The 25,532-nt window shown below is 38.2% G+C and overlaps 2 protein-coding genes across 2 annotated transcripts; one reads left to right on the top strand and one right to left on the bottom strand.

Annotated features, from left to right (window-relative positions):
• Positions 1 to 11,527: 11,527 nt before the first annotated feature.
• mrps16 (mitochondrial ribosomal protein S16) lies at positions 11,528 to 13,776 on the top strand. Its single transcript, XM_079342143.1, has 4 exons — positions 11,528 to 11,716; positions 11,930 to 11,960; positions 13,194 to 13,460; positions 13,619 to 13,776. The coding sequence occupies exons 2-4, from the start codon at positions 11,948 to 11,950 to the stop codon at positions 13,729 to 13,731; spliced, it is 393 nt and encodes a 130-aa protein (XP_079198269.1). The 5' UTR covers positions 11,528 to 11,716; positions 11,930 to 11,947; the 3' UTR covers positions 13,732 to 13,776.
• A 3,188-nt stretch (positions 13,777 to 16,964) lies between these two features.
• Positions 16,965 to 23,145, bottom strand: errfi1a (ERBB receptor feedback inhibitor 1a). Its single transcript, XM_079342366.1, has 4 exons — positions 22,917 to 23,145; positions 20,435 to 20,640; positions 20,166 to 20,254; positions 16,965 to 19,993 (listed from the first exon to the last, which is right to left on the bottom strand). The coding sequence occupies exons 2-4, from the start codon at positions 20,584 to 20,586 to the stop codon at positions 18,882 to 18,884; spliced, it is 1,353 nt and encodes a 450-aa protein (XP_079198492.1). The 5' UTR covers positions 20,587 to 20,640; positions 22,917 to 23,145; the 3' UTR covers positions 16,965 to 18,881.
• Between the last annotated feature and the right edge of the window lie 2,387 nt (positions 23,146 to 25,532).

The following is a 25,532-nucleotide window of genomic DNA, read 5'->3' as shown; positions in this document are numbered from 1 at the left end:
GAGCACAAAGAGAGAACACCTTTGATGAGAGGCATCTCCAATTTAGGCTTTATCTTTTTCTTGTGCTAAATGAAGGCGAAAAGTATAGGCGTTTAGGTGTGTATAAACATTCATGTTTTAACTTTATCCGAATTCTAACAGAGCTTTTATCTTTTGAAAAGCAATAGTGTTTATTTCAATGCAAACAAATAACACACGTGTCTTGAATGGTCTTTGTCTTATGGTCTCGTTAATGGATTATAGATTAAGATTATAGATTAAGATTTTTGTATTTATTTCTGCAGTAAAAGCAGTTTATAAAAGATGTCTGCAAAGCTTATAGACATAAATCATTAAAAAGAAAACAGCACGTAATGCAATTTTTTAAAGAACCTAAAAACTCAGTAAACACGTAAAGCCCCGTCTCCTCTGGTCTTGTGATAAGTGCTGGTCTGAACTTTAAATATATAAAGAAAAATTCTCAAAATTTAACAGCCTCCTGAAGCATTTTTCCATTTTGTGGGCATATTAGTGCTGAAGGCGAGGTCTGTTCTCTGTTGACAATATGGAAGATGTTTTTAAGAAAGCAATCTTACATCAGCACGAGCGCTCATTACATGATCTGTTGCTCTCATGATGGCTGCCCTCCACTTTGTTAAAATGTGCATGCTAAAACAAAACAAACATCTGCTTGTGGGAGAAACAATCTGATCAATGTCACCCAAAATGTCAGGGGGAAAGTTTCTCAGTGTAAAAAGCCCCCAAAGTAGTGAAAAATCAGTTGTGGCTTACCACCATACTGAGTCCATTCATAGTTTACCTCCATCGCCAGGCTCAAAGCTCTGTAGACAGATGCTTTCAGCAGTGCCGAGGCCTGCACTTCCACCACAGCCTTGTTAACTTGTTGAGACATTTTCACATCTGCTCGGAATTATCCAAATGTGTAATCGCTTCCTCATGGGAATTATTTGATCACGATAGACAGAGAGCGTATAAAATGCGCTCTTAGAAGGGGACTGGTGAAAAGCTTATACTTTGTGTTGAAAGTTTAATTAAAGAAAGCTGATTTGAGATACTCATCTCATTATGTGTGGCACGGGGAGGAGCTCCAAACAGGCATGTAGGGTCTGACAAGGTGATGTTTGGTTAATAAGGAGAGCGAGGCATTCCTCACACTCATTTGGAACAAGTTAGCCATACGTGTGAACCCTGCCTGAACTCCCACCGTTCACTCTGCTCTTGGCCAGCTCCATACAGTACATTTATAGGAAACACAGAGGTGTAATAAAACAAAGTGAGCAAAGGTGAGGCAGAGAGTTCAGTGGAGTTTGTAATAAATTCTAAAGAACAACTGAAATCCTGCTTTATAGAAAGACTCAGCTGTGTGGAAAGATTCTATGGCGTGTAGGACAACTGCAGACCTTTTTTGCGATGCTCACTGAGTCTTAGTAGTCAAAGAAAGAGAAGTGGGAAAAAATCCCTTCAATAAATAACATAATAACATAATCTATAGTAGATCTGCTCACATTTAATCTTAAAAACACGGCACAACAAAACACAATGTAAAGCAGTTAAAATATCTTATTCTATCGATTTTGATCATCTATGACTTCCAAAGTCATTGACTTTTCCCACATTTTCAACACTGCAGTTACAGAAAAACACAGAGTTAAACTAATCTAAAGAGGGCAAGACTTGTTTAAACACCTGGACATTGAGTTGGGTGGTTTGTGTTACTGATCATCACAGACAGTGACAGTGTTGATATTGAGGATGTGTTGTAAATAATTCCATTTAATTAAGTTTGGTTAATGAGATTTACATTATTTATAAGTGTAATTGTAATCTCTGTAAAATTATCAAAGCTTAAAGACAGAACATAGATTTCTCTCCTAAAATAGGAGTATTGCCACATCCTGCATTGATTTTCCTCAACACTTTAGGTATGTCAACTGTTTGGATGTGCAATGAGCTGCGCTTTGCTGTTCCATGTATCACTTATTAAAAACAAAGAGGACTATACAATGGATCTATTGTCAGATTTTCACATTTGATTCTACTGTATTTCATATTTGTTTGATTGTATTGATGATGTGTCTTTGGAGGTCAGATGATGAATATGAAATCATGATGCTTACTCAAATTCATTGATTACATCAGCTTTCATTAAACTGAATCCATGTGTCTAATAGAAAGACTCTTTTCAACCACTGATTTCATTTCAGGACTGTAAATGGTAGCAATTTACCTAAGTTAGTTTTTCTCTCCTTTTTTGTGTGGAGGGGGTCTTTGGATTACAGTATGTTGACAATGTTCATGTTCACCTTCCTGTTTGCTTTATACTGCTCCAAATTGACTGTAAAGGAATTGGTAGTAGATGTGTTCTGCTTGTTAGTTTTTGATACCAATTATGTTTGAGCAAGCAATTAGCTGTGTACTGGAAGAGCAGACAATGCAGGGAGCAAAATTGGAAAGAACATTATCTGCTTTAATGCAACCCCTGTATACATCAGCGTCAGTTATTGTCTTTAACTACTTATGCAAGTTACGCTCATGCAATGGACTGTAAAAAAGGCAAAATTAAGTGGCGTTTGGAAGTCTCATTCTTTTTCATGAACTTTTGCTAACGGAAGTCCCAAAAACTTTTCCAAAGCTTGATTGATCCAAACTACCGTTTTACTCTATAATATGTGTTTGTATTATTACTGTTGTGTATTATCTGCACATCCCATCTGAATCACCCAAAAACCTCAAGGCGGATTTTTTAAGTTCAAAATGAACCTGCAGAACTTAAAAATTGGATAGTGAGAGTTTCGTTCAATTTGTTGCCGTTTTCCAGTCCAGCATTGATCTGATATAGGTTAGTGGTATTCACAATGTGTGGTAGGGGAGAGGGAAAACAACATGTGTTATGTTGACAGCTGAGGCTGGCGTTTGACTTATGAGTCATGGAGACATCCATAACTCAACTGGTGATCAAACACAGGCAAAGGCCACTTAGAGAGGGCAGCTTTCTGTTGAATTCCAAGCAGAAAAGAGGCATCAGAGAGAGGGAAAAAAAACAGAAAAGAAAAGCCTCAAACAATCATCCAAGTTTGGTAAAAAAAAAAAGAAAAGTCAAGACATGTTCAACATATCAGTACAACCAAGGATCAAGGAACAAGAGTGAATGTTGCCTCCTTATTGCAACACCTTCAGAGATATCTTCTTTGAGGAAACAGGCAAGTTGTGCAGTTGACATCACACAAACAGGGCGGACTCATCTGGCAGGGTGCAGGAAGGGGGGGTAGAAGCGGGATTGTGGGGTTGATCTGTGGCAGAGTGGGTGACATCCTGTCAGTGCTCGTTATAGTGTGAATTCTGTGTATCCTTACTAACACCTTCACTTGGCACCAATAGTACTAGCGATGGCTGTGACAGTGGAGGTGGAATAAAGGAAAATGCACATGTATTTTGAACAGGTGAAAGAAAAGAATGATGTTGGACAAAGGGAGAAAACCTGGATCCTTAAAATGAGACAGATCTTGCAGTTTGAGTCAGGGAAGTAAGACAGAACAAATAAGGGAGTTAAAAAACAAAAGCACCTGACAAAAGACTCTGTGATGTTTTCTCCGCGTCACAGGTGGTGCAATAGTGCTCCTTTATCCTCCTCCTCCTCACACAATACGTCGAGAAACCTGTTGTCTCTTTCCTCAAGTCTCTTATCACCTCATAGCAGAGCTCACCTGTCCTCTTCTGTTTAACGCAACAGCAAGTGAACAAAGCACCTTGCTGTATCTTAACCGTCACACAAAATCGCACTTTCACTCGATGAGCAGTTTGTCTAACGTTTGTTTACGTTAAGATGGCGTTGGTCATGAGAGTTTTAAAGCCATGCCTGCAACTTGGAGCTGCTCATAAACAAGGTGGCATGTCATAGCCAGCCACTGATCTTGTGTCTTTGATGATTTGCCTCAGACCGGCGCAAACAAATTGAGATAATGCAACATTTTAAATGGTGTGTAACTTGTCATGGCCGCCTACAATGTCCCTAAGATAAGACATCGTCTGGTTTGCCGTCAGTTCATAAGAGTGGGACAGGATTGCAGGAGAAATTCTGGGTTGTTACTGGATGTTTGACAAACAGGTTGCACGAACACCTAAATGTAGAAGATCACAGATGAGAAGATTTCCCTGAAGCATGCACAAAAATTAGACTAAATCGGCAAACGACTAAATCGGGGAACATGCTTTTTGGGAGAATATGTCCTGATGTAATTTTGCACACTTTATAATTCCTTCAAAGGTCTGACTTAAATGTTACGTTACCAGAAGGGCTTTTCTACTTCTCTATTAGTACATCTTTATTGGTCAAATGGTAAACATGTGTTTTTCTTTAATTACTCCATTTACAACCTGTTTTTAATAAATCAAGAAAACTCTTACCATTCCTCTGTATGCAGTCAGATGAAGAAACATGTAATAAAATAATACATTTGTTAAAGCATGTTTTTTGCTTTGCTGTAACAAAGCTGAGCACTAAGACTACACTGAAACCTTTAAAGAGTTTTGCTTTAAAGGAATATTGTGGGTTGCTGGCATCATTTCATTACAGTGGCCAGTGTTACAATCCATTTTCCACAACCAAGAATGCTCTGTGTGTGTGTGTGTTCGTACTTGTGTGAGTGTGTGTGTGTGTTCGTACTTGTGTGAGTGTGTGTGTGTGTTCGTACTTGTGTGAGTGTGTGTGTGTGTTCGTACTTGTGTGTGTGTGTGTGTGTGGCATGTGATAGGAGAGAAATGCTTGGGTATCACGCTCTGATGTGCATGCCAAATCCACTTGTCCTCTCACACAACCTACCAGTGTGGCTCTGCAACTTCAGCTCTGCCAGCAGAGGTCTGGTGAGAGCGGCAGCACATGAAGAAGGTCACGACCCCGTCCAGCAGAAATCACAATGTGATGTGCTGACTGAAGGTGACCAAGTATTACCTTTGACATGCTATAGTTACCTCATCTGCCCTTTAATGGTAAATGTCTAATAGCATTTATTATTCGAATTTTTCACAGAGGTTTTTACAGTTTTGCTTCATATGGTCAGATTTTTTCTACGCATCACTAAAAAACTTTTGTAAACTGATGAAGGTGTAGCTAAAATGTTGAAAGCATTTAAGTCCCCTGTGCTGAACATATCAAATTGGGTTGAAAGATCATTGTTTGGTGTATTTTAACTTTAGCTCTTTCTGTATACATAATAATACTAGTGTCTCTGTTCAGTTCTGGGCTTATTGGTGTAGAAGTCATGCGGTTGACATTTTGTTTTTATTTTTGACCAAGTGACAAATTAAAAGATAAACTAAAAGTCTGTTACCCGTTTGAAGGTCTGTCGTGAACTTAAAATCTTTAACAAGAACAAAAAGATTCATCAAAACAAGGAAATCAATAAAAAACGGTTCACAATGTTATGTTAAAGATACATACAATGCCAGACTAGTGTTTACATTGATAATGTCAAAAATTGAAACTGAGATCAATTGTCAGTGAAATCGCTGCTATTTCTTCATTCTTCTACAGACGTGCCCGTGCGTGCGTGTGCGTGTCACTAAATGTTAAAAGCACGCGTGTGTGAGTGCGTGTGTGAGTGCGTGTGTGCGTGCGTGCGTGTGTGTGTGTGTGTTCAACTCATTTTAGGACATAAGTATGTTGAGTACATTTGAGAGAGTTTTGACCATGTTTTTTCAGCTTTAACTCAGTTTAAGGGACCTTTTATGAGTTAAAGAGAGAATACAGGAAATTGGGGAAACATCACCCTCTTACTCCCCTGATTGGATGATGATCTCACTCCCTGCCACATATCTGGGGGCTCTAACAGAAGAATGTACTCAAGACAAAATGTTCTCTAAAATAACCTTACCGTTTATCTTATCTTGAAATATAGAAATACTTGGAAAAAAAACTTAAAGTAAGGGGGGATTGTCAACGCCGAATACAGTTATTAAAGCTGTAAATACTGTTGACAAATTCCTCCTGTCAGACTTGTGTTAATTCTAATATTGATTAGTTAACACTGATTAACTTAGTTTGTTCAATCTGTTAACCAGCTTCATATTGTACTAATTAAATGATAAAAATAATTAATGCATTTAGACTAAAGCTGTCAAATAAATCCATAGCTGTTAAATTTCCCTCTGAAATGTGATGGAGTAGAATAACAAAAGGGATTACCCCAGTAGAGCACAGGAACCTTTCAACATGAGCACATGTATACAAAAATCTACTTTGTCACTTAGTTAAGTTTCAACTTCACCATCTTTTCCCTTGCCGTTTGGTTTGACCGAGCAGGATTTTTTTTACATTCAACCAACATCCGATATGTTGTTTCCCACCATAGAAAAACTACCATAGACTGTAGACAATAATTCACAGACTGCAATGGTGTAAATAAACTTACACATTTGAATGTGTTAATGACTGTAAAATGGAAACTTGTTTAGGTCCACAAATATGTTCACTAACATTTTCCTTTTATTATGACAGATCTGTTTTGCTTACAAAAGAGATTGAATGATTTGATCATAACTCGCCTGGAGCTTTCCATTTCTTCAAATATACCGTAATCCCATTTGTTGAATACTTATATGATATGAGAAAGCTGTTTGAATAGCTTGTGCTGTGTAAGATGTCAATGGAAAAAATATTTCATTGAATCATTTGTTGAAACTTGGTTACTGTAAAAATAGAGAGTCAGGGTACCATTAAATTGTATTTGTAAGAGTGTTTATATGATTATTGCCCAAAAGAGTTCCAATAATGATGTTAGCTGTTTATTCAGAGTTGGCTATTACAGTTTGAACACATTTGTTCAAGTAAACGGGTTAAGTATTGCCTACAAACATCACTACTTTGTTGACTACAACAAACAACCACATGTCTCTCAATTCCAAAGAACACAGATCATCTTCGCTTGAATCAGAGGTCTCAAGAGAAGACTCATTTTAAGAAATAAGCAGCAGAGAAAGAAAAGTGTCTTTGTTAATAAAGATTAAAGCATTGCCTCCATTTTTCATGCTACTGCAATTAGTCTCACCACAGCCAGCTGAAAGATCCTTCCAGTGACAGGAAATCACTTGACCTCGCGTCTGTGACTGAATCCTGTCTTTCCATTAGGTGCTTTCTGCAACCATAACATCTATCTCTGCTCAAGCTGGACACAGATGCTTAAGAAAAAAAAACCAGGGGGCATCACAAAGATCTCACAGACCTCAAGTCACACGGCACCTGCGATTGAAAAGAACCATTATTCAGGCTCATCATGCAGATGAATCTGATGCATCTGCTTCTCTCTTAAAAAATACACTTGAAAATGTTTCATCAAACTTCCATTTGGTAAAATAAATAAAGATTAAAAAAGCTAAATTTAAATATGCAGTAGAGAACTAAAGGACACATCCATTTGATTTTATTCATTTTCAAATTTAAAGAATAAAACTATTCTGAAGTAAACCTGTAAAATATAAATAGTGTCTGTCCTCAAGGGCTAGGTATTTTCCACAACTGTACGATACAATATGCATCATGATACAGAGGCCACGATACGCTACTTATCATGATATAACATTGATTTCAGATAATGACCATGTCCTACACAGAATTCACTACAACAGCTGTTCTTTATTGTTTAGAATAGTTTGTTGAGTTTCTTAACCATCAAAACCATCAATCGAGGGACAAGAACTGATAATGACATACTGTATGTTCATCTCAATATTTTGGAAGCGTCGCTAGTTACAGTTACAGTTATGTCGAACGCTCCGTGTACAGAGGCTATAGTCCTCGTCATAGCGGCTGTGAGTTTGAATCTGATATTGGCCCTTTGTTGCATGTTATCTCCTCCTCTAAACATGTCCCATCTCTTCACTGTACTATCCCAATAAAGGCAAATATGTCACTATATTATAGTTCTAAATCATTTCATTAATGTGCACATGACATGTTCTTAACCCATATTTTCTAAGAACTCTGTAAACATCATTAAGCAGAATGTTAATTTAGCATTATGTTATGTAATGTAGGAAACAATTTGCTCAAAGTTTAAGAGAGAAGTCGGAACCCAAAGTCCACCATAATAAAAATCCATGGTGCTTGTAATGTGCATGTCGACAGGACAATGAAGACAAAATAAATGACAGTGAACTTTAACACCACATTAAGGCCTGAAAGAAAGAGTAATATTATGATCTACTTATTGAAAGAAGAAGTAGAACTTTGTTTTCCTTTCTGTTTCCCTCCTAATCTCACTGAGACAATACATTATTTGCTTCATAAATGTTGCTCTGAAGGAAGAAGCAGAAAGTGGTTTAAGCGGTTCACTGTCGTAGTGACACCAGGGGTTTGTTTTCTTAAGTGGCATTTCAATGTTCCACTTTATTGGAAACTTTTCTGCACCATTTAGTAAAAAGTGCTTTAAGTGGCTGCACTCCTCTAACAAGCGTGAAAATAATTAAGAGGGAAGGAGAAGTGAATTAGCTACTAAGGCTTTCACAAAATGTAGTTTTCATTTTCTCTCACTCATTTAGTTGATGTATCTGAGTTTAACAGAATGTAGAATACAATATAAATAAATTATTTTAGACACGTACATTCCAGTATACACACATAGGACACTGAATAAAAATAATTTGTTACAATCAATTTAGACTTTCGTGTTGCGTTTATTTGTAATGCTTGTACCGGATAATGATGAAATTGCGATGCATTGCGCAGCCCTAATCTGGAACACACTTCAGGGTTAGATTTAGCCCGTCTGACTTACTGTAATAAGGAAGTTGTATTATTAAGACTTACTCTTTGCACACTTATGTGACAGATGATCACAGTTTAGCATTCATTCATATCCCCTTTGTACATTTGTGAGCAACCTGTAATAAAGCAACATGTACTCATACACATATCACTCTATAGATTAAATAGGTCTACCCTGTATAAAGTCCAGCTGCAGTATTTCTTAAATAATTTGCTTCTACCAATCAGCAGGTAAGATATCGGCAGGTAACGTATTTTTATTCATCCACATATAACAGAAAAACACAGTTTATGTTGTATAGCTGTCTCAGTTATAGGTTTATTTAAGGCACCTAAACTGTTGGCTAGATTGTGGTTTAGGGCTAAGATTAGGTCTTAATTACTGTTAAATTACATTAACGACTTACTTTTTGTAAATAACACATCACCCTCAATTGCATTCAAACAGAAATGATCATGCTTTTTTTCTAATGTTACAACCTCTAATTATAACAGCAAACATTGGTCCTTAAAAGAGCCTGAAAAACAAATATGTTATTTAAACAATACTGTAGATCTAAATTGAGTAGTTTTAATAAGATTATATAATGTCCCTGAAGTCCTTACCCTAACCCTATAAACCAACATTTTAAACTATGAAAGAAAATGTCTTTAGTGACACTCAAACCAGTGACCTCAAATGCTTCTAAATGTTACTTTAATTTAGCTTACAGTGATGGTTTGAGGTGCTTGGAAGATATTTGTACCATCTTCTGCGTAATTAAATTAAATCCAGACATGTCTGACTTCAACGTCCGGAGCAACCTCCTTCGTTCAAAGCAGACTCCTCTTGATTTTTCCAAGTAAAATATCTGGTCATCTGGGCGTCTCTAACTGAACTGTCACAGATGATTAGAAGAGGAACAACTCGTCTTGGTATCCCAAAGAGCATGGGGTCCTCACGAGAGAGCGGGCCACAACTTGAATCAATGTCACCGTTCAGATAATCACGCATTGCCGATTCACCATGTAAGATGCATTTTGTTTGCTGCCTAACTGTGTAAAGCCTCTATTCATTTTCACATTCTTCTGCATAAAAGAAAAAAAAACGTGGTCAACTCTGTAATGATGCATTACTCTGGAAATGTCAGTCCTGGTTGTTGAGAGGCAAATGTAATGTTCGTTCTTCTGGTTGCATTGATCAAATCTTTGACAAATCTATCAGAATTTTCCAATGTTTTAAATTGATGTCCTTGTTATCTTGTTATTCAAGATTAAAATGCATATAACAGTGTAATATTCCCTCTCATTTCACTTTGTTATTAAAGCAATTTGTATTTGTCATGTTCTTCAAAAATGATTACAGTATGAACAAAACATATCAAATCATAACTAATTAAGTACACAATACTCCTTCCTGAAAGCATTTCAATTGTTTTGATCAAATACAGATTTAATGGATTTAATAAAATATATTTTATCATAAATATTTTGAGTTTATGTCTCTAATTTATTTTAAGTCATAACTGGCTTTATGTATGAAGAGTCACCCAGGGCCAGAGGGATATTTTAAGAATTACAAACAAGGGCCCATCTCATTTGTGAGTGTTCGTTGAACTCTCCTCACAGAAAACCATGTGTTTGTTCCACACAGACACGCACACACACACACACACACACACACACACACACACACACACACACACAGAAAAACAAGCTTTACACAACAGGAGTGTGAAATCACCATGTTCCAAGACGGAGGGAGTGGTTTGGCCCTCTGTGGGCAGAATCTTAGTGCACTCGAATGACATCAGGCTCAGCAATGACCCCTGAATTCATAAGCGTGCACAGAACATCAGTGTTTCATCTCTGCTGGGCTCAACCTTGGAAACTGCTAAAAAAAACATAATGCATTGCTGATGGGAGACGCGCCACACATATAGAAAAGAAATTCTTAAAAAGACTGTAATGAAATAAATGACTGACTAGCAGAAAGTGCTTAACCTTATTGATAGATCATTCACAATTGCAATGACTTTGTCCACATTATTATGCTCATACTCAAAGTACAATTCTGACATTTATAAATGCAATACATGTTATTACAGAGACAGTGCGCTGCATCTGTTTAGACAACAGGCCTAGACGGCCTTTAATAGAAGTAAAGGAAAGTACACTTAAGTACTCCACACTGAAATCAATTACTTATTTTCAAACCAGTTGAAATATTTTATGTGCATTTTATTTTGCGGGGTTATATAAAAGTACTCAAACATTTTAACACTATTCTGACAAATTTAGTATTAAACAGATTTTTTGGAATCAGAATGAGAATCTGGTTTTATTGCCAAGTACATTTACACATACACGGAATTTGACTTGCTGTTTGGGTGCAAACATTTAACAAAGGAAATAAAACAACTACAAAGACTTAAATAATACAACGTAGAAAACAGATAAAAAAAAACACAAAATGTGCAATAGACCGCATGAAAGAAAATACATAAACCCCCAACATGTTAGCATTAGGCCTACCATTTGTTAATTTAAATATCAACAGTGAAAATGTATAAAAACATCACAGCAGTGATTGTTAGTTTGGTTGACGTTTTCAAAGCTGATTCAAACTTTATTTTAAAAAAGTGTTAAGCATTTTCTTGGAGTGGAGAATAGAAATGTGCATTTGAAACTGACTTTTTTGTGCAGTATTATGAAGTGAATGCATGGCGTTATTGCTGGTACATTAGAGAGCAATGCAACAGCGCCACCTTGAGTCGCGCGAGTACAATGACCACTCGCCAGCTAACGACGTCACATCCGGTGTAAAGATGGCAGCGCACGGACAAATGTCACATTACTTCTGCTCTTGAAAATTGATTTTTTTTTTTTTTTAGCCTGTTTCATATCTCCTGTCGGCGGGAATAAAAAGTAGCGACACCTGGGAAGATTTTTCTTTCGCTTCAACAGATATTCTTTGAGGTATTTCTCTCAGTTCTGCTCTTTGAAAACCACAAATAATGACCATGTACTGTTAGCCTTTAGCATCAGCTCGACAGCTAACGATGCAAGTGCAGACATTTAATGACATTTAAGAACATTTTTATGGCTGTCATTAAAGTTTAACAGTATGAGACTCTGTAGTATGAGAATTTTTTTCTTTTCTCATATTTATGTTTTTTGTGTGTCTTGCAGGGTAATCCAGCCAACACCATGGTTCATTTATGTGAGTATTTTTAACCTTTGCATTTAGATGTTGAAGTGTTGATATGTTGTGGTTTGTAATCTTGTTGTAGCAGATGTTGACTGTTTTAGACTAAAGTCAAACATCTGGTATTTAACTTCTTAAATAACCTTTACTGACGAAATGTCCCATAAGATATCTTTAAACACATGTTCTATAGACATGTAGCTGAGTTGATAAAGTTAGGGTCCAACCCTTTTAAAGTTGTAGTTTAACCAGAGCTTCATTCAATACTCAAAGATAAGAAGTTTAATTAAGAAAACTCTCCGACATGTATTCAGAGTTTCGAAATGAAGGACATATCGTTTGCTTGAACGAATTAAGAATTTAAATGTATGATTTCTGTTGTGTGTCCTTGTCTGAAATGAGAACAGGTGTGTTTTTATTACCTTTGTTTAAGTAACTACTTCTCCAGAGGGAGCGACTCGCTCCTGCTCCCTTCCACGACCACTCGCCATGTTTGTACGGTAGCTGAGGACGGACAAACCAAATTGTGGCTCTAGAGTGGCCATATGTCCTTTTCGGGAGTTTTGAGGCTAATTTATGAAAGGGATAGGTTTTTAGATATTTGTAATATGAAACATCACAAACTCTTGTTAATATTCCATAATATTATTGAAATAATAGTAACATCAATATTATTTTGAAAAAATAAAATAAACCAATAATATTTAATATCAATATTATTTTCAACACTGGCAGCTTTGTCAAGAAAGAGAGATGTGTTCACTAACACTGTTACATCAACAATTCTTTACACAAATTTGTGTGGTGAGAAGATGGAATTGAATTATTACTTGAAAGAGAAACTGTAACTGTTATTTCATCAAATATATTATTTTTTGTCATTTTTTGTCTGTCAATTAACCAACCGACTTTTCACAGCATGACTCAAACATGTTCTTTGACAAAACGTTGCTGAGTTTATAGCAGCTTTTATAGAGGAAGTGTTTCCCAGTAAGAGAGAAGAGGAAAGATTTATACATAAAATACAAATTAAATCACTCACTGCTCTTCTATCATTTCTATAATCATAAAAGTAGCCTTAATTTTAGAGTGGGATCATATTGATATGAAATATGCTTTAGGTTATGATCATGAATGACACAGCCCTGGGGGTTATTCCTCTCACTGATGCAGGACACTTTTTAACAAGAACAATAAATGTATATATTTCCTTTTCATTTAAATATTCTGTGTTTTTTCTTTCTGCAGCCTCATTTTTGCTCAAAAAGTACCATGGGGGTTACGTTGTCATCCGATTGGCTCTTGCTGGCCACAAGCAAGCGAACAGACCATTTTATCGTATTGTGGCAGCTTACAACAAAAGAGCAAGAGACAGTAAATATATAGAGCAGCTGGGTACCTATGACCCCCTCCCTAACATCTACAATGAGAAACTTGTCAGCTTCAACTTTGACCGAATCAAGTACTGGATCGGCAGTGGTGCTCACCCTACACAGCCAGTGGCCAAACTCCTAGGTATGTATCCATTCACTACATAAAAGATAAGACATTTAGATATGTAACTGCAAATGAACTCCTTAGGCTTTGTAAGATTTCTAGCCCCTTGCCAGTAATTTGTTAAAAAATGTTTTGAAAAATAAAGTATTCTTCTTCATACCCCATATCTTTTGCAGGGTTGGCAGGATTTTTCCCCCTGCACCCAATGACCATTACAGAGGCAGAGCGTCAGAGAGCACAAACAACATCGGCAGAAACATCAACAGCTGAAGGGGACAGGCCGGAGTAGTCACAGAAGGAGTTCATTTGAGTTAAATAAAGTATGTCAATATTGCACTTGTTTATTTTGTGTTGTTTTATATGAAGAAGAACACAGACAGCCAGATGTGTCTGTCTCCAAATCATTGAACATCCTCCTGAAAGTATCTAATAAGAGAAGGACACACTGTCAGACAAACATAGTAAAGCACAGTCAGCATAATACATGACATAATACATTTGTGATAATATCTTTGTATTTTTTGTTCTGTAGACAAGGAAGTGTTTTTGCAGAGAGCATGACAGAGAACATTTACACAAACAATAAAACAGTAACATCCAGTTTGTCAGCACTGGTGTTGAATGATATCTTGAATGACATAAGTAACCTCATTAAGATTTCTCAGACCTTTCATAACACCGGTTCATTTAATTGAGTCACCTTCCAGGCACCTGTTAATGAAGGGAGATGACATTTAAGTTTTTGACTTTTTGCTGCTTTGCACTGTCAGCGTTTCTTCATTCTAAGCATGTTTTAAAATATGAGTATGTGTGTTTCGGTACACAAACAAAATGCAAACAAAGCAGTGATGTAATTCAAAAATTCCACACAAATGCATGTACTTTTGATCTAACATACACATCTAATGAATTGCTAATTAATGATGCCCCTATCTGTTGGGCAGACATGACATCTCCTTCTTCATCTGCTCCTTCTTCCTTGAATTTTCCTTGGGATCAATAAAGTATCTATCTATCTATCTTGCACTACCACATTTTGGCCACTGGAAGGACACTTCAGAAGACACTTTTTCATGTGTTATATACCACAGGGGAATCCGAGAGTGCACTTCGGCAGCGTTTTTCAAACATTAAAGCACATTAACATGCCCCCGCTCCACATTTTCAGGTGTTTGTGCAGAAGCTTGTTAAGTTGTTTGAGTATTGTTGCAAAAATATTTCCTTTGTATGTGTGGTTTGAATATAGTCTGTCAATGAATTAAGTTTAATATGTGAGGGCAATATATTTATAATATATATAATACATGACTAAAGTCCTGACTCCTTCTCATATTACACACAGTAATATGCAAATCATGAATTTTAATCTCAGAACAGCAAGCATTACTGTTAATCTAATGACACTACCCCTCTTGTTAACAAAAGAAGACACTGATACTTTTTTAAGCCGTTGCAGTTTTTGTTGGTTTCACTTTTCTGTTTAACAAAATTAAACTAACAATTCTTCAGTGAGGATCGTAAAATCAGCCGTTTCAGGATTATTGTCATTTATTTTAGGACGTTTAAGTAATTAAAACAAAAATTAAAAACGTTATTAAGAGGTGATGTTTACATTTTTCAGACTGTTTTGCGATCTTATGTGTTTCTTGTCCCTCCTGCTTCACTACAGATATGCAGTCACTAGATGGCGCACATGTGCTTATAGTATATAAGGCATTGCGAAGGATAAGGATAAACTTTATTGAGAGAGAGAGGACAAGAAAAGTTTAGTACACCTTTTTAAATCCCTTTTAAAGCGAATGGAGGTTAAAATCGTCATAGTTTAACAAGTTGTGCAGGGATCATCTTTGTTTATGTGTAGACTTTGACTAGGGGGCATTTTTTTAACTTGTGATAGTTGCGAGATCTTTCTTTAAACAATGACACGTTGCTCATGCATTTTCTTGCTACTGGCCCAAAACAGCAACACACATTTAATCAATGTCCTTACAGCTGGTGGCTATAAAAGAAACACGTGTGGCCAATTTCTTTACCTGCACTTGATGTGCTATATTTTCTTTACTAGAACCTGAGTAAAGTTTAACTAGCAGCACTTCTGTCCAAGTTAAAGATTGACAGCTCTTTTCTTCCCTCACAGCAAATGTGAAAAAATGAGTACTGAAATATGTTTTCCTATTATTAACAAAAGTACATTTCTCTATTGATATCAAACATTTTATACATACTGTAGACGATCTTTGAGTGTTATTATTCTATAAGCTTTGTCTGTAAAATGAAAACACCTTGCCTCTATTCTCTTCCGAGCTATCTATATATGCATTGCATTGTCTTAATCAGTTTGTTTATCAGGAGTTGGAAAGGGTAGATCCACAGAGTTTTGGATGTATTAAGAGTCTGACACGCTTTATCCCACTCACATAACTTCAGAGGCTGATCCACAGAGGCTGGACAGCAATTAATGAGTCAATGATCATAATTATTTCTTATCTTTGAAATAAGTTTGATCAACTTGTTAATCCATCAACAGAGCCAGCCAAGGACCTTTACCGAATTAACTGAACCAAAAAATATGAACGTCCTGATGAAGTTCACAGAGCAGGTCCCGCATACGCCTGCCTGAAATGAACCCAAACAACGGATTAAAATCTAGCAGCACATTTACAAGACTGAACTTGTGTTTGCAAAAATGAATCCCAATTAGGAATCAAAAAGTCCTCCATGTCATAGTTGCTTTGAAAGGACATCTTTTTGGCCATGTCTGATTTTTAAAACAACTAATGATACAGAAGTCTAAGCAGGTCATACATCTGAATTCTAGCTTAGAGCACAACGCCTACAAAGCCACAGCAATGCAACTACGCATTTAAACTTTGTATTCATTCAAATGCTATTCTCAAACCACACATCTTTTTTGTAATTCATCTCCTTGCTCAAAACGTACATTTAAAATGTGAAGCCTGCTATTAGTTGCTGTCATCGCCACTCATGTTGTCGCCAAGCAGTGAACCAGGTGAAAGAGTTTGCAGGTGGCCTAGATAGTCCAACCTGCTGCTTTCCCAACAATATCAGGGTCATGTAAAATGAATACTCAGCACAACAAACCTATAGTAAAACTCACTGCCATGCTTGGAGGTTATGGTGGACCTTGTAACTACAGCTGAATTGAAAAATTAAGCTTTTTTTAAAAATGATATGACGTATAATTCCTAGTCTGGCTCATTGCCTAACTACATGGACTAAAGTCAAGAGGGAAACACTCGCAACATTGTTAAGAGCTTAAAAACCTGTGGGCGCAAAACTGGCTGCCACTGATCATCTAAGCAGTCATGCAGGAACAGACTGTGATATAACCAGGAAGAGGAAGGCACCTGTCAGTCGACCATTGTAAGTAACTCTTCTCTCTCTGGATAGAGGCCAGTCACAATAAGGCACAGCATGAGGGTGTGTGGCTGATAAAACAGGCCAAACAGCTGAGTTAGGAGTTCAAGCTTGACAGATTCAAGAGACAGAACGAAGCAGGGCTCATAAATAAGTCATTTTATTTTGCGTTCTTTTTAAAGACTATATACTGAACAATGATTCACAACAACAAATGGAATTGTTAAATACTGTACACAGCATACTCCCAGTGCATGTCTTCACCACAGCAGAGAAGCTATTTCTTGATAAACTAGTCTTCATTCAGTTTTATATTTTCTAATAAGACATAAAATACCTTAAGATTAAATAGTATCAGTGTAAGATGTAAACATTTTTCTGACATTTAAGTCAAAAGCAACATTGTGTGTGTCTTTGTGAGCAGAAGGGAGAGAGAAAAGTGTATTTCAATGACTGTTTGACCTCAGCAGTTATCCATTTCCCAACCTGAACACTGTGTTCGATACCAAGGGTTACTTCAATACATGTGCTACATTTACTATATCATCCTGATGCCTCTTTAATAATAAACTACAATAAAATTCATATATTTTCAGAGCTGCCAGCAGCCAAAGTCTCCCAGACCACACCCACTGCAATCATGTAAGGCAGGAATGCATGAGCAGAACAGGAAAGTCTGTGTCAGGCAGGTAAACCCAGCACTCTTTGTAATGCGTCTGTATTAACAGGTGAGCCTTACATCTTTGTGATTTTAGATGGGAGTGATTTTTTAATCTCTATTTAAGGACATCCTGTTGAAATTAACTTTCTATTGTTCTTTAAACTCTGCGTCAGGTCACATACAAAGCTGGCTAACTCATCTTTCGTAGATGACATTTATTTGCCCATATTAGATGGGGTAGGTTTATTATCAAAGGGAGGTAGTACTTGAAGCAAATTAGTTCCAAGCAATGACTCACAGTTTGACCAAAAATAAGCTCCCCCCTACAGTTTGATGGAATTTCAGTAAGAATAGCATACATTCACTTCATGTTCATTTAAACAGGCCATTTTTTTGTGCAACAAAACAGACCTGAACACTGGGCTGAACTTTAAAAAAAAAAAAAAACAGGTGCCAGGGGGGAAAAAAAGCAGAGCACAGTAACAAATATGGTTGACAACTTTCTACCACTTGTAGAAAGTCATTTTTATAAAGTATCACAAGAATACTTTAAACTGCTGTTCACATGCACATGTGCACAAACACATCCACAACTATACATACGTGCAAACACACTCACCTCAGACAACTGCACTATAAAAGCTGCACTAGATATTCCAATAGAAACATACTTAGCTACCAGTAATGTACCCATCTCTTGGTACAAAATGTACCATGACGAGGTGCCACGTGTAAAACACAAATGTACACAGAAATGGTGGCCTGAGTAAGACCTAAACTTCATCAAGGCAGGGCAACCATATCAGTGTTGATAAATAATGGCACACAGAATGGTGATTTTTGTGTTGGCATCCTTCATATCCGTTCAAAAATTAATTTACCTTGTACTTAGACTTCATATATTAGGTGATACATCGTTACATTACTGACCTTTTGTCCCATGTGAGATACAAGAGCAGCATCAACGCATCTCAAAAATCATCCTCAACCTTTCAGACACAAAAACACTTAGAAAAAAAAAAAAAACGAGGTTCAAGACCCGCTTGTACCTTCTCACTGTACCATATCATCAGCAAAAACAGCACAACAGTGAATGTCATGAAATAGAAATCATATAAAAAATAAGCTCTACAATGTCATTTTGCCCACAAACTATGGTCAGCGATACACTTTTTTTTTTTTTTTTACATAAAGTATCTCAGTGGCGATAGCTATTCCATCATTACCAGTAACTGAATACAGATCACACATATCCTGTGTGTTCAGAATACATAACAGGCTAAAAGTTTTTTTAAAAAAAAGAAGAAAAGCAGCAGTTTGAGGGTTGTAAGCATCCAGTTTTTCAAGTGGTTTGTGCTCATGTACAGAAGAGTCCTCTGTTACTTCCACTTTTTTTTTTATTATACCAAATCCACATGCGCTTTCCTTCTGGTGTGGCAGTCACAGTTTGAGTCTGATACATCAGTATTGCGGGCTGCAGGGCTGTCCATGACTCGAAAAAATTTCTCTACACAAGACGAGTCCACAAAAGCAGGCCGCTGAGGCAGCAGATAATAATGTGTGGTGCTGGCCTTCTTGCCGTTTTCCAGCACAGGAAGGATGCAAGGAGAGCCTTCGCTGTTCTGTCTCTGTAGACCCCGAAAGCTTACGTATTTAGGATCAGGTGCAAAGCTTTGGGTTGGAGGCATCACCCCGTTTATGTATGTTGGGAGGCTCTTAGGGCTGGGGGTACGAGAGCTGCTCCTGGAAAAAGGTTCCCTTGGGGGCAGCTTGGGTGGTTTGTCATCATCACTGTAAGCCCCAGACGAGACCTCTGCTGACCAGCGGCGGTAGTCTCCTGTCTTGATTGCTCTTGGAGGGATAGGGGGAGGTACTTCAGGTTTATCCGTACTGTTGGTGTGTCGTTTGTGGCACGAGGGACGCAGCAGCGGAATCTTGTTAAAGGATCCAGCTGGGCCCGAGTGTGATCGTCGCAGCCTCCTCTGAGCTTTTTCCTGCTGTCTCTGACAGACCACTGGCTCAGGTGGCACCTGTCGCTGCTCATACTGTTCTCGCACTTCCTGTGGTTGATGCACCTGGTGCTTTTTTTTGGACTGCCTCGGGCTCTGCGGCCCTAATGGACCATCATAGTAAGCATAGTTGATCTGCCCACAGTCCCTGAAGCTCCTTCGACTGGGAATCCCGTATCGAAAAGGAGATGATTTGTGACACTGATCGGACACCAGGCAACAGCTGTCGTCTGAACTCGTGAAAAATTCGACCTCATTGTCAATAGCCTGCTCAGGGGAGATGTCTGTCTGAGGAGGGATGGGGGGCAGAGGCTTGGAGCATCGGCCTGGTGTCTGTGGTGGACTGCTGCACTCGTACACCGAGAGCCTCTGGAAGGAAGGGACCACCTGGTCTTCATCGACTGGACTTGGGGTGGATGGTTCACCACTGCAGGACAGGGAGAGATGGGAGGGTCGGGACTTCTTTGGGGGTAATCTCTGTGAGGTGGGGCTGTGTTTATGTCCTGTCGGAGAGGAAAAAATAAATAAACAACCATCATATAAATTGCACGTAAAAAAAAAAAAAAACACCACTAGCTTTCCATATGTTCCTTGAAAACAAACTAAGGGGCATCAAAAATCAAGAGCACAAACTGTATTAAAGAAGGCTATGCATGCGGCAGATCATGTACTTACTTTCATGACTTAGGGTGGACTGAGATATCCCCTTTTGGTGGGCACGAGGGCTGTGATGCGTGTGTGCAGTATCCATACTGAAATAGAAGCTGTTAAAAAAAATTATATATTTGGTTAGTGTCAATCAAATGGACCCTCATAACATTTCATCACATGTAAAATGAAACACACTAACCTGAAGCAACACAGACACTACATTTCATGCCGATTTCCGATTTTAAAACCCCTCCCCCATATGGACTGCTTGTCCTGGCAACTTGAACACTCACTTGTCCACCTCATGGGGATAGCTCCAAGATGATTTGGATCCAGCCATTCTGTGACAGTAGCTGCCCCTCAGGAAGGAGTTTTCTATGTGAAAAGAGATCTCCTGGGCAGTCAGGCCCACTGTGGACATGCTCCAGGTACAATCGGGTCGCATCAAAGCCTGGAAACACTCAGATCACCCGGCTGGCTGCCCTTGCTTCTTGTGTACCTGTAACACAGCCAAAACACAGACATGAATGACTGAGGCCGAAGGAGAAAGCAGATGAAGAGAAACAGAATATGTGGTAGCACCTTGAAAAATACTCTCTGAAGCAGAGTCAACATGCTAGTGAGGCCAGAAAAGAAACAAAAACCTGATATTGAACAGAAGACACAAATCTAACCAAGTCTGCTCGCCACTAAGCTAAACATTTATCCAGCCCTTTCTTTCAGAATTCAGGACATTTGTCCCAACTAAAAGCACAAGTGTTACATTCATAATGTTTTTGACCTATTGTTCTTATTTAAAAAAAAGAATCTGGAAAGTGGAAACAGGGAGAGCAATGGTTGCTTTGTTTAGGATCACTGGATAACACAAATGCACCTACAAATCAAGATTACTAAAGAAATACACAGAAAATGAAACATTTCTCAAAACTTCAACCACTTCCATACTCACTGAGGAAATCTTATTTCTGAACTAATTTTACCAACCTAACTTCTGTTTATCTAGTGTGTCTCGTGTCGATACAGTATATTTTTAAACTCAACGCTTGTGCTGTAATCTGGCTATAGTCCTGAGCAGCACAGCAAGGGGCTCGTCCTGTTAACAGAGCTATACCTGATGTTGCAAGAAGTCCTCAAGTCAAATGGCCTGAATGTTTGTGTCATGTGAAGTATGTTTGAGGGCTTAGTAAACAATGTATTCAATATTTAAAGGGGGAAGACACCCAGCCGCATATTGATATTTCTGGGGTCAGTGATACACTGGAAATAAAATCTGATTTTTCTTGCCCCACACTGGATTAACCTGTTCAGTATTTCACAATCACTGTTACAGGGAGTGTAGTAAGTCACTAAATGTTATTTTTTAGTATGAAGGGGTTTTATGTTTGACAGCAAGGAAATATCCAGGAAAAACTATAGGCGTCTATGTTCTGATATGAGCCATGCATTGTTACTACAAATCTCCAAATGACCCCGTCACAAGTCTGAACAATTAATCTTATTCTCCAGAATGCAGGAAAACAGGTGCATCGGCAACCTTGGTGGTCAAATCTTCTGTAGACCACAAATGAGGTACGTTCTCACCCCCAGAGACACGCTGTTCTCCTTATAATGTGGGAGTGATGACTGAGAAGAACATAGCCCCCTCGTTCCCGGTCTCCAATGAGCCATATTTACGTGCAGCCCTGACAGCTGCTGAGAAACAAAGCTCTAAAACAACAGGAAGCTTGGGGCATCGGCCTGAGCCAAACTGCCCAACAAGGCATGCAATCCCCCTGCACAGGGCCGTGGATTCAATTCGGCAAGGATGGGAAGCAACATGATCCCAGATAATGAGTCCCCGGAGACTTGTGCTTCCTCTTGCAACAGGTGCAAAGACAGTTCATTCTGGCAGATAACCATAGGAGGAGCATTTACAGGCAACAGGATTAAACAAATGATGTGCAGTCATGCAGAGCATTAACCTTCTTAAGGAGGAATTGGTCTTTTTGTTTACATCATATGTGGACAAGCTTCATGTGAGTCAAGGTAACAGGCAGGTTAAGTGGAGCAAAGATGTAAAACATCAGCAGACAGCTGTCCTTTGATTATGGATTGTAGTAACACACTCACACGCAGACCTTGAAAGAAGTTCACACCCCGCTCACGACAACCCTGCAGCGGTTTCCGAGCAACCATACCCGCTCTACCTGTGCGGCAAGCAAACAGCGCGCGCACACCCCCTCACTTTACCGGATTGAGATAATAATGGTTAAAAGCCCTCTAGCAGGCAGGTGACTCAACACAACACATAGGTCAGCTATCTGACAAGGCAACGTAATAATGATATGAATTAACTGTTTCTCCTTTAGTTTGAAGTGAGAAATACAAATAATTAGCCGTGCCTATTTTTTTTAAGCAAGTAAGGTTAATGTTTTTCTAAAATAGGAAAACTTTAAGTTACCTAAAAAGACCAAAACGGTTATCAATAAAAAATATTTTTAAAAATACATAAGCTACTAGGCTTTGTTGACAAATGTTTTCAGACTTAATTATGTATTTTCAGAGTTTGTTTTAAATCGTAAAATGGGGTTACTACTCAGAATGGCTTACTTTAGCCATAAAATTTAATAAAATAAAATGCGTGACATTTTTTTCAAAGCACGTATAGCTGAAGTTGCACCAAACAGTGTTGCCTGTAGTTCTAGCACCAATATACAAAACAAAAGACATGGGATATCCTGGATTTTTCTTTCAGCAACCTACACAGGACATTTTAAACCACTTTCCTGAACTCACCCTAGATTTTTGGCAGTTCTCCTCCGCTGTCTAACTCCTGTAGACTCCTCTTTGGAGATAATAAAGCTCCTTGGTGTCTTCCTGGAGTCTGTTATCTTCAGATTTCTATTGCGTCAAGAGCAGGACGCCAGCGCGTTGGTGACGCTCTGGCCTTTTATTGAGACACTTTTTGATAAGTCTAGTGTTGTAGTGAGCAATGTTTTATAAGCTCCACCACACGAGAGACGCACTGGCCCCGCCCATGCACACTTGCTCTTAAAGGTACAGTATACATTTATGCCAACATGTAGACCTATGCGTATGTGCAGCAGGTAAGGGTATAATGAGACTATACATCACAAATTACACATACAATTACACATTGAACATACAAACTATTGACCATATTCACACAACAAGCAAGATGTTGGGGATCTCAAATGTCTTTATAATGTCATGTCACACTGTTGTGTTTCTGGTTGTAAGTATATAGGCTAACAAATCATCATCATTTCACTGCTTCAAGACAGACGTGCAAATGAAGATAGGATGGATGGTGACAGTTTGGAGAGAAATGTGAGATATATTTCAAGTTAACTCACTGTCTGTCATGCTTTTTTGTGTGACAAATTGAGCTTTACATTTACCTGAATATTCGCTCCCAAAATGTTTAATACTTTGCTATATTAGAAAAACTGTGTGTATTGTTTTTTGCTAAGCCTTGCCAGGCACCCCTGACATAACTCCAGGTGCCCCTAGGGGTCCCGTGCCCCACTTTGGGGATGAATCATCTAACTGTAGCTATTGGGTTATAAAATTAGCATCTTCCCTTACATTTTTTATTCCTTTTGTACCTCTGGATCTTCAGTATAATTTGTCTTTCGAGCTTTTCATTAATCAGGGCAGGGAAATGAAAACAGTGTTAGATTCTAGTGTTACAACATTCCGCCAGTATTTTAGCTGGTGTAATCGCTGCCGTGTAAATATGTTTATTAGGGCTTATTTAAGTAAACACATAGGTAAACTTCATAAGGTCAAAGTCCACAGTTGAGCTTTTGTCTTTGTCTTTGGAGGACAGAGCAGCTGATGCATTTTCCATCATGGGTTACATGCAATATAACATAGGCTGACAGTATGCACATTGACAATTAAGAATGCAGCTGCTTAAAAACGGGAGAATATAATTACAACTAGACAAAACGTATTCATTGCAGAAATGTTTATTTGAAAGAATAAACTGTAGAATCCTCTGTACAGATATATTGTGAAGTGAAAATCCTCCTGCAGCCTTGAAAAACCTTCTGACCTACATTATACTTGTGTCTTTTGTTTGTTTCCATAAACAACACGCGTGCTGCAGTCAGAAGTGAACTGCACAAATCTGCAGGAAGGCAGAGGAAGTAAAGGGGATGGCTCCAGGGAAGATAATACAGGCAGCAGGCAGAGAAACACTTTTATCTTCCCTGTATTCTGCTGCCAACTGAACAGAGCCAGGATTGTTTTGCTGCTGGCTTTTCAGATCACATTTTCTTTTAGCTGGACCTGTTCTCTGTTCACCTGACACAGTGTAATTAGATAATCTCCTGGGCTACAGGATTTATATACACAGTTTTTGTCTTTGTTTCAGTTCAGGGCAATATACTGTATGAGTAATTCTGGACGTGCAATCCCTCACACCCTCAATTTCCAGTCACTGCAGTGCTTAGCCTACTTTGGCCTTAAGTGTATCAACTAACCAGGCTAAACAAACCCAACACTGATATGCTCTCTAACCAAACACAGCGACACAAAGGCTACAAACAACTTGTGTGTTGATTCAGTGGTGGCAGAAAGCAGAGGTGTATGTGGAGAGAGAACAGAGTGTTCTTGTGGTTGAGTTTGTTAATCCCTTACAGCTTGGTCGCTGGGTCCCCCCTAACCCCAAAGGCTTAGCATTACATATTTTGCCCCCACACACACAAGGTTCCAGCTAATCTCCATTTATAATTTCAGGCAAATATCTGGGATTCCCCTGCAGTCACATGTGACCAGAAAGGGTTATGTATTGCTCTCTGAAATATACTGTTTTTTGGGTGTGTCTTGATGCAAAGATTAAGAGCATGAAAGTTTGGAGTAGAACTGCTTTACATATTGGTAGTTCATGATCATGCTGGAATAGACTAGTGTTGGCAGTTCTGTAATGCCACAACTATTTGTGGTAAATAGTAGTAAATCTAGTTCCTTTTCAAATAGTTAATATTTCAAAGCACACAATACCCGTCACTATACGTGAAATAGCTGATAACATCTTAAGTATGGGGTTAATAACATGGATTTGGCAGGCTAGGTTACACTAACGTGAGCAAGGTTGCATCCTAGTAGAAAGAATGTTGCCTAAAGTAAACACACACAGGCTTGTAATCATTCAGGCACAAACTTTTTGGAAATACCAACATTATTTTGCTCAAGTTAAACAAAAGGGGTGTAATCGTGACTTGTAGTCTGTGTGCAGTAAGGAACATTTTACCCAATGCCAAGAATAGTAATTATAATCTCACGAAGCATAGAGCTAGACAACATGCTTCTGCTAAAATAAAGTCACCCAGCAGCTCATGTTAGCCAATATACAAACAGATAATACTTTTTTTTAAATCACTG

Source organism: Symphodus melops, assembly GCF_947650265.1.
Source record: "Symphodus melops genome assembly, chromosome: 4".
Classification (NCBI taxonomy): Eukaryota; Metazoa; Chordata; class Actinopteri; order Labriformes; family Labridae; genus Symphodus; species Symphodus melops.
This window is presented reverse-complemented; position numbering and strand designations above follow the sequence as displayed.

What these genes read in the sequence shown, in the direction of transcription:
- mrps16 (XM_079342143.1), top strand. An exon ending in GCCAGTGGCCAAACTCCTAG is followed by an intron (nt 13,461 to 13,618) that starts GTATGTATCCAT and finishes TATCTTTTGCAG; the next exon opens with GGTTGGCAGGATTTTTCCCC.
- errfi1a (XM_079342366.1), bottom strand. Translation starts at nt 20,586, where the DNA reads ATGCGACCCGATTGTACCTGGAGCATGTCCACAGTGGGCCTGACTGCC. An exon ending in TATCCCCATGAGGTGGACAA is followed by an intron (nt 20,255 to 20,434) that starts GTGAGTGTTCAA and finishes TTTTTTTAACAG; the next exon opens with CTTCTATTTCAGTATGGATA. An exon ending in GTCCACCCTAAGTCATGAAA is followed by an intron (nt 19,994 to 20,165) that starts GTAAGTACATGA and finishes CCTCTCCGACAG; the next exon opens with GACATAAACACAGCCCCACC.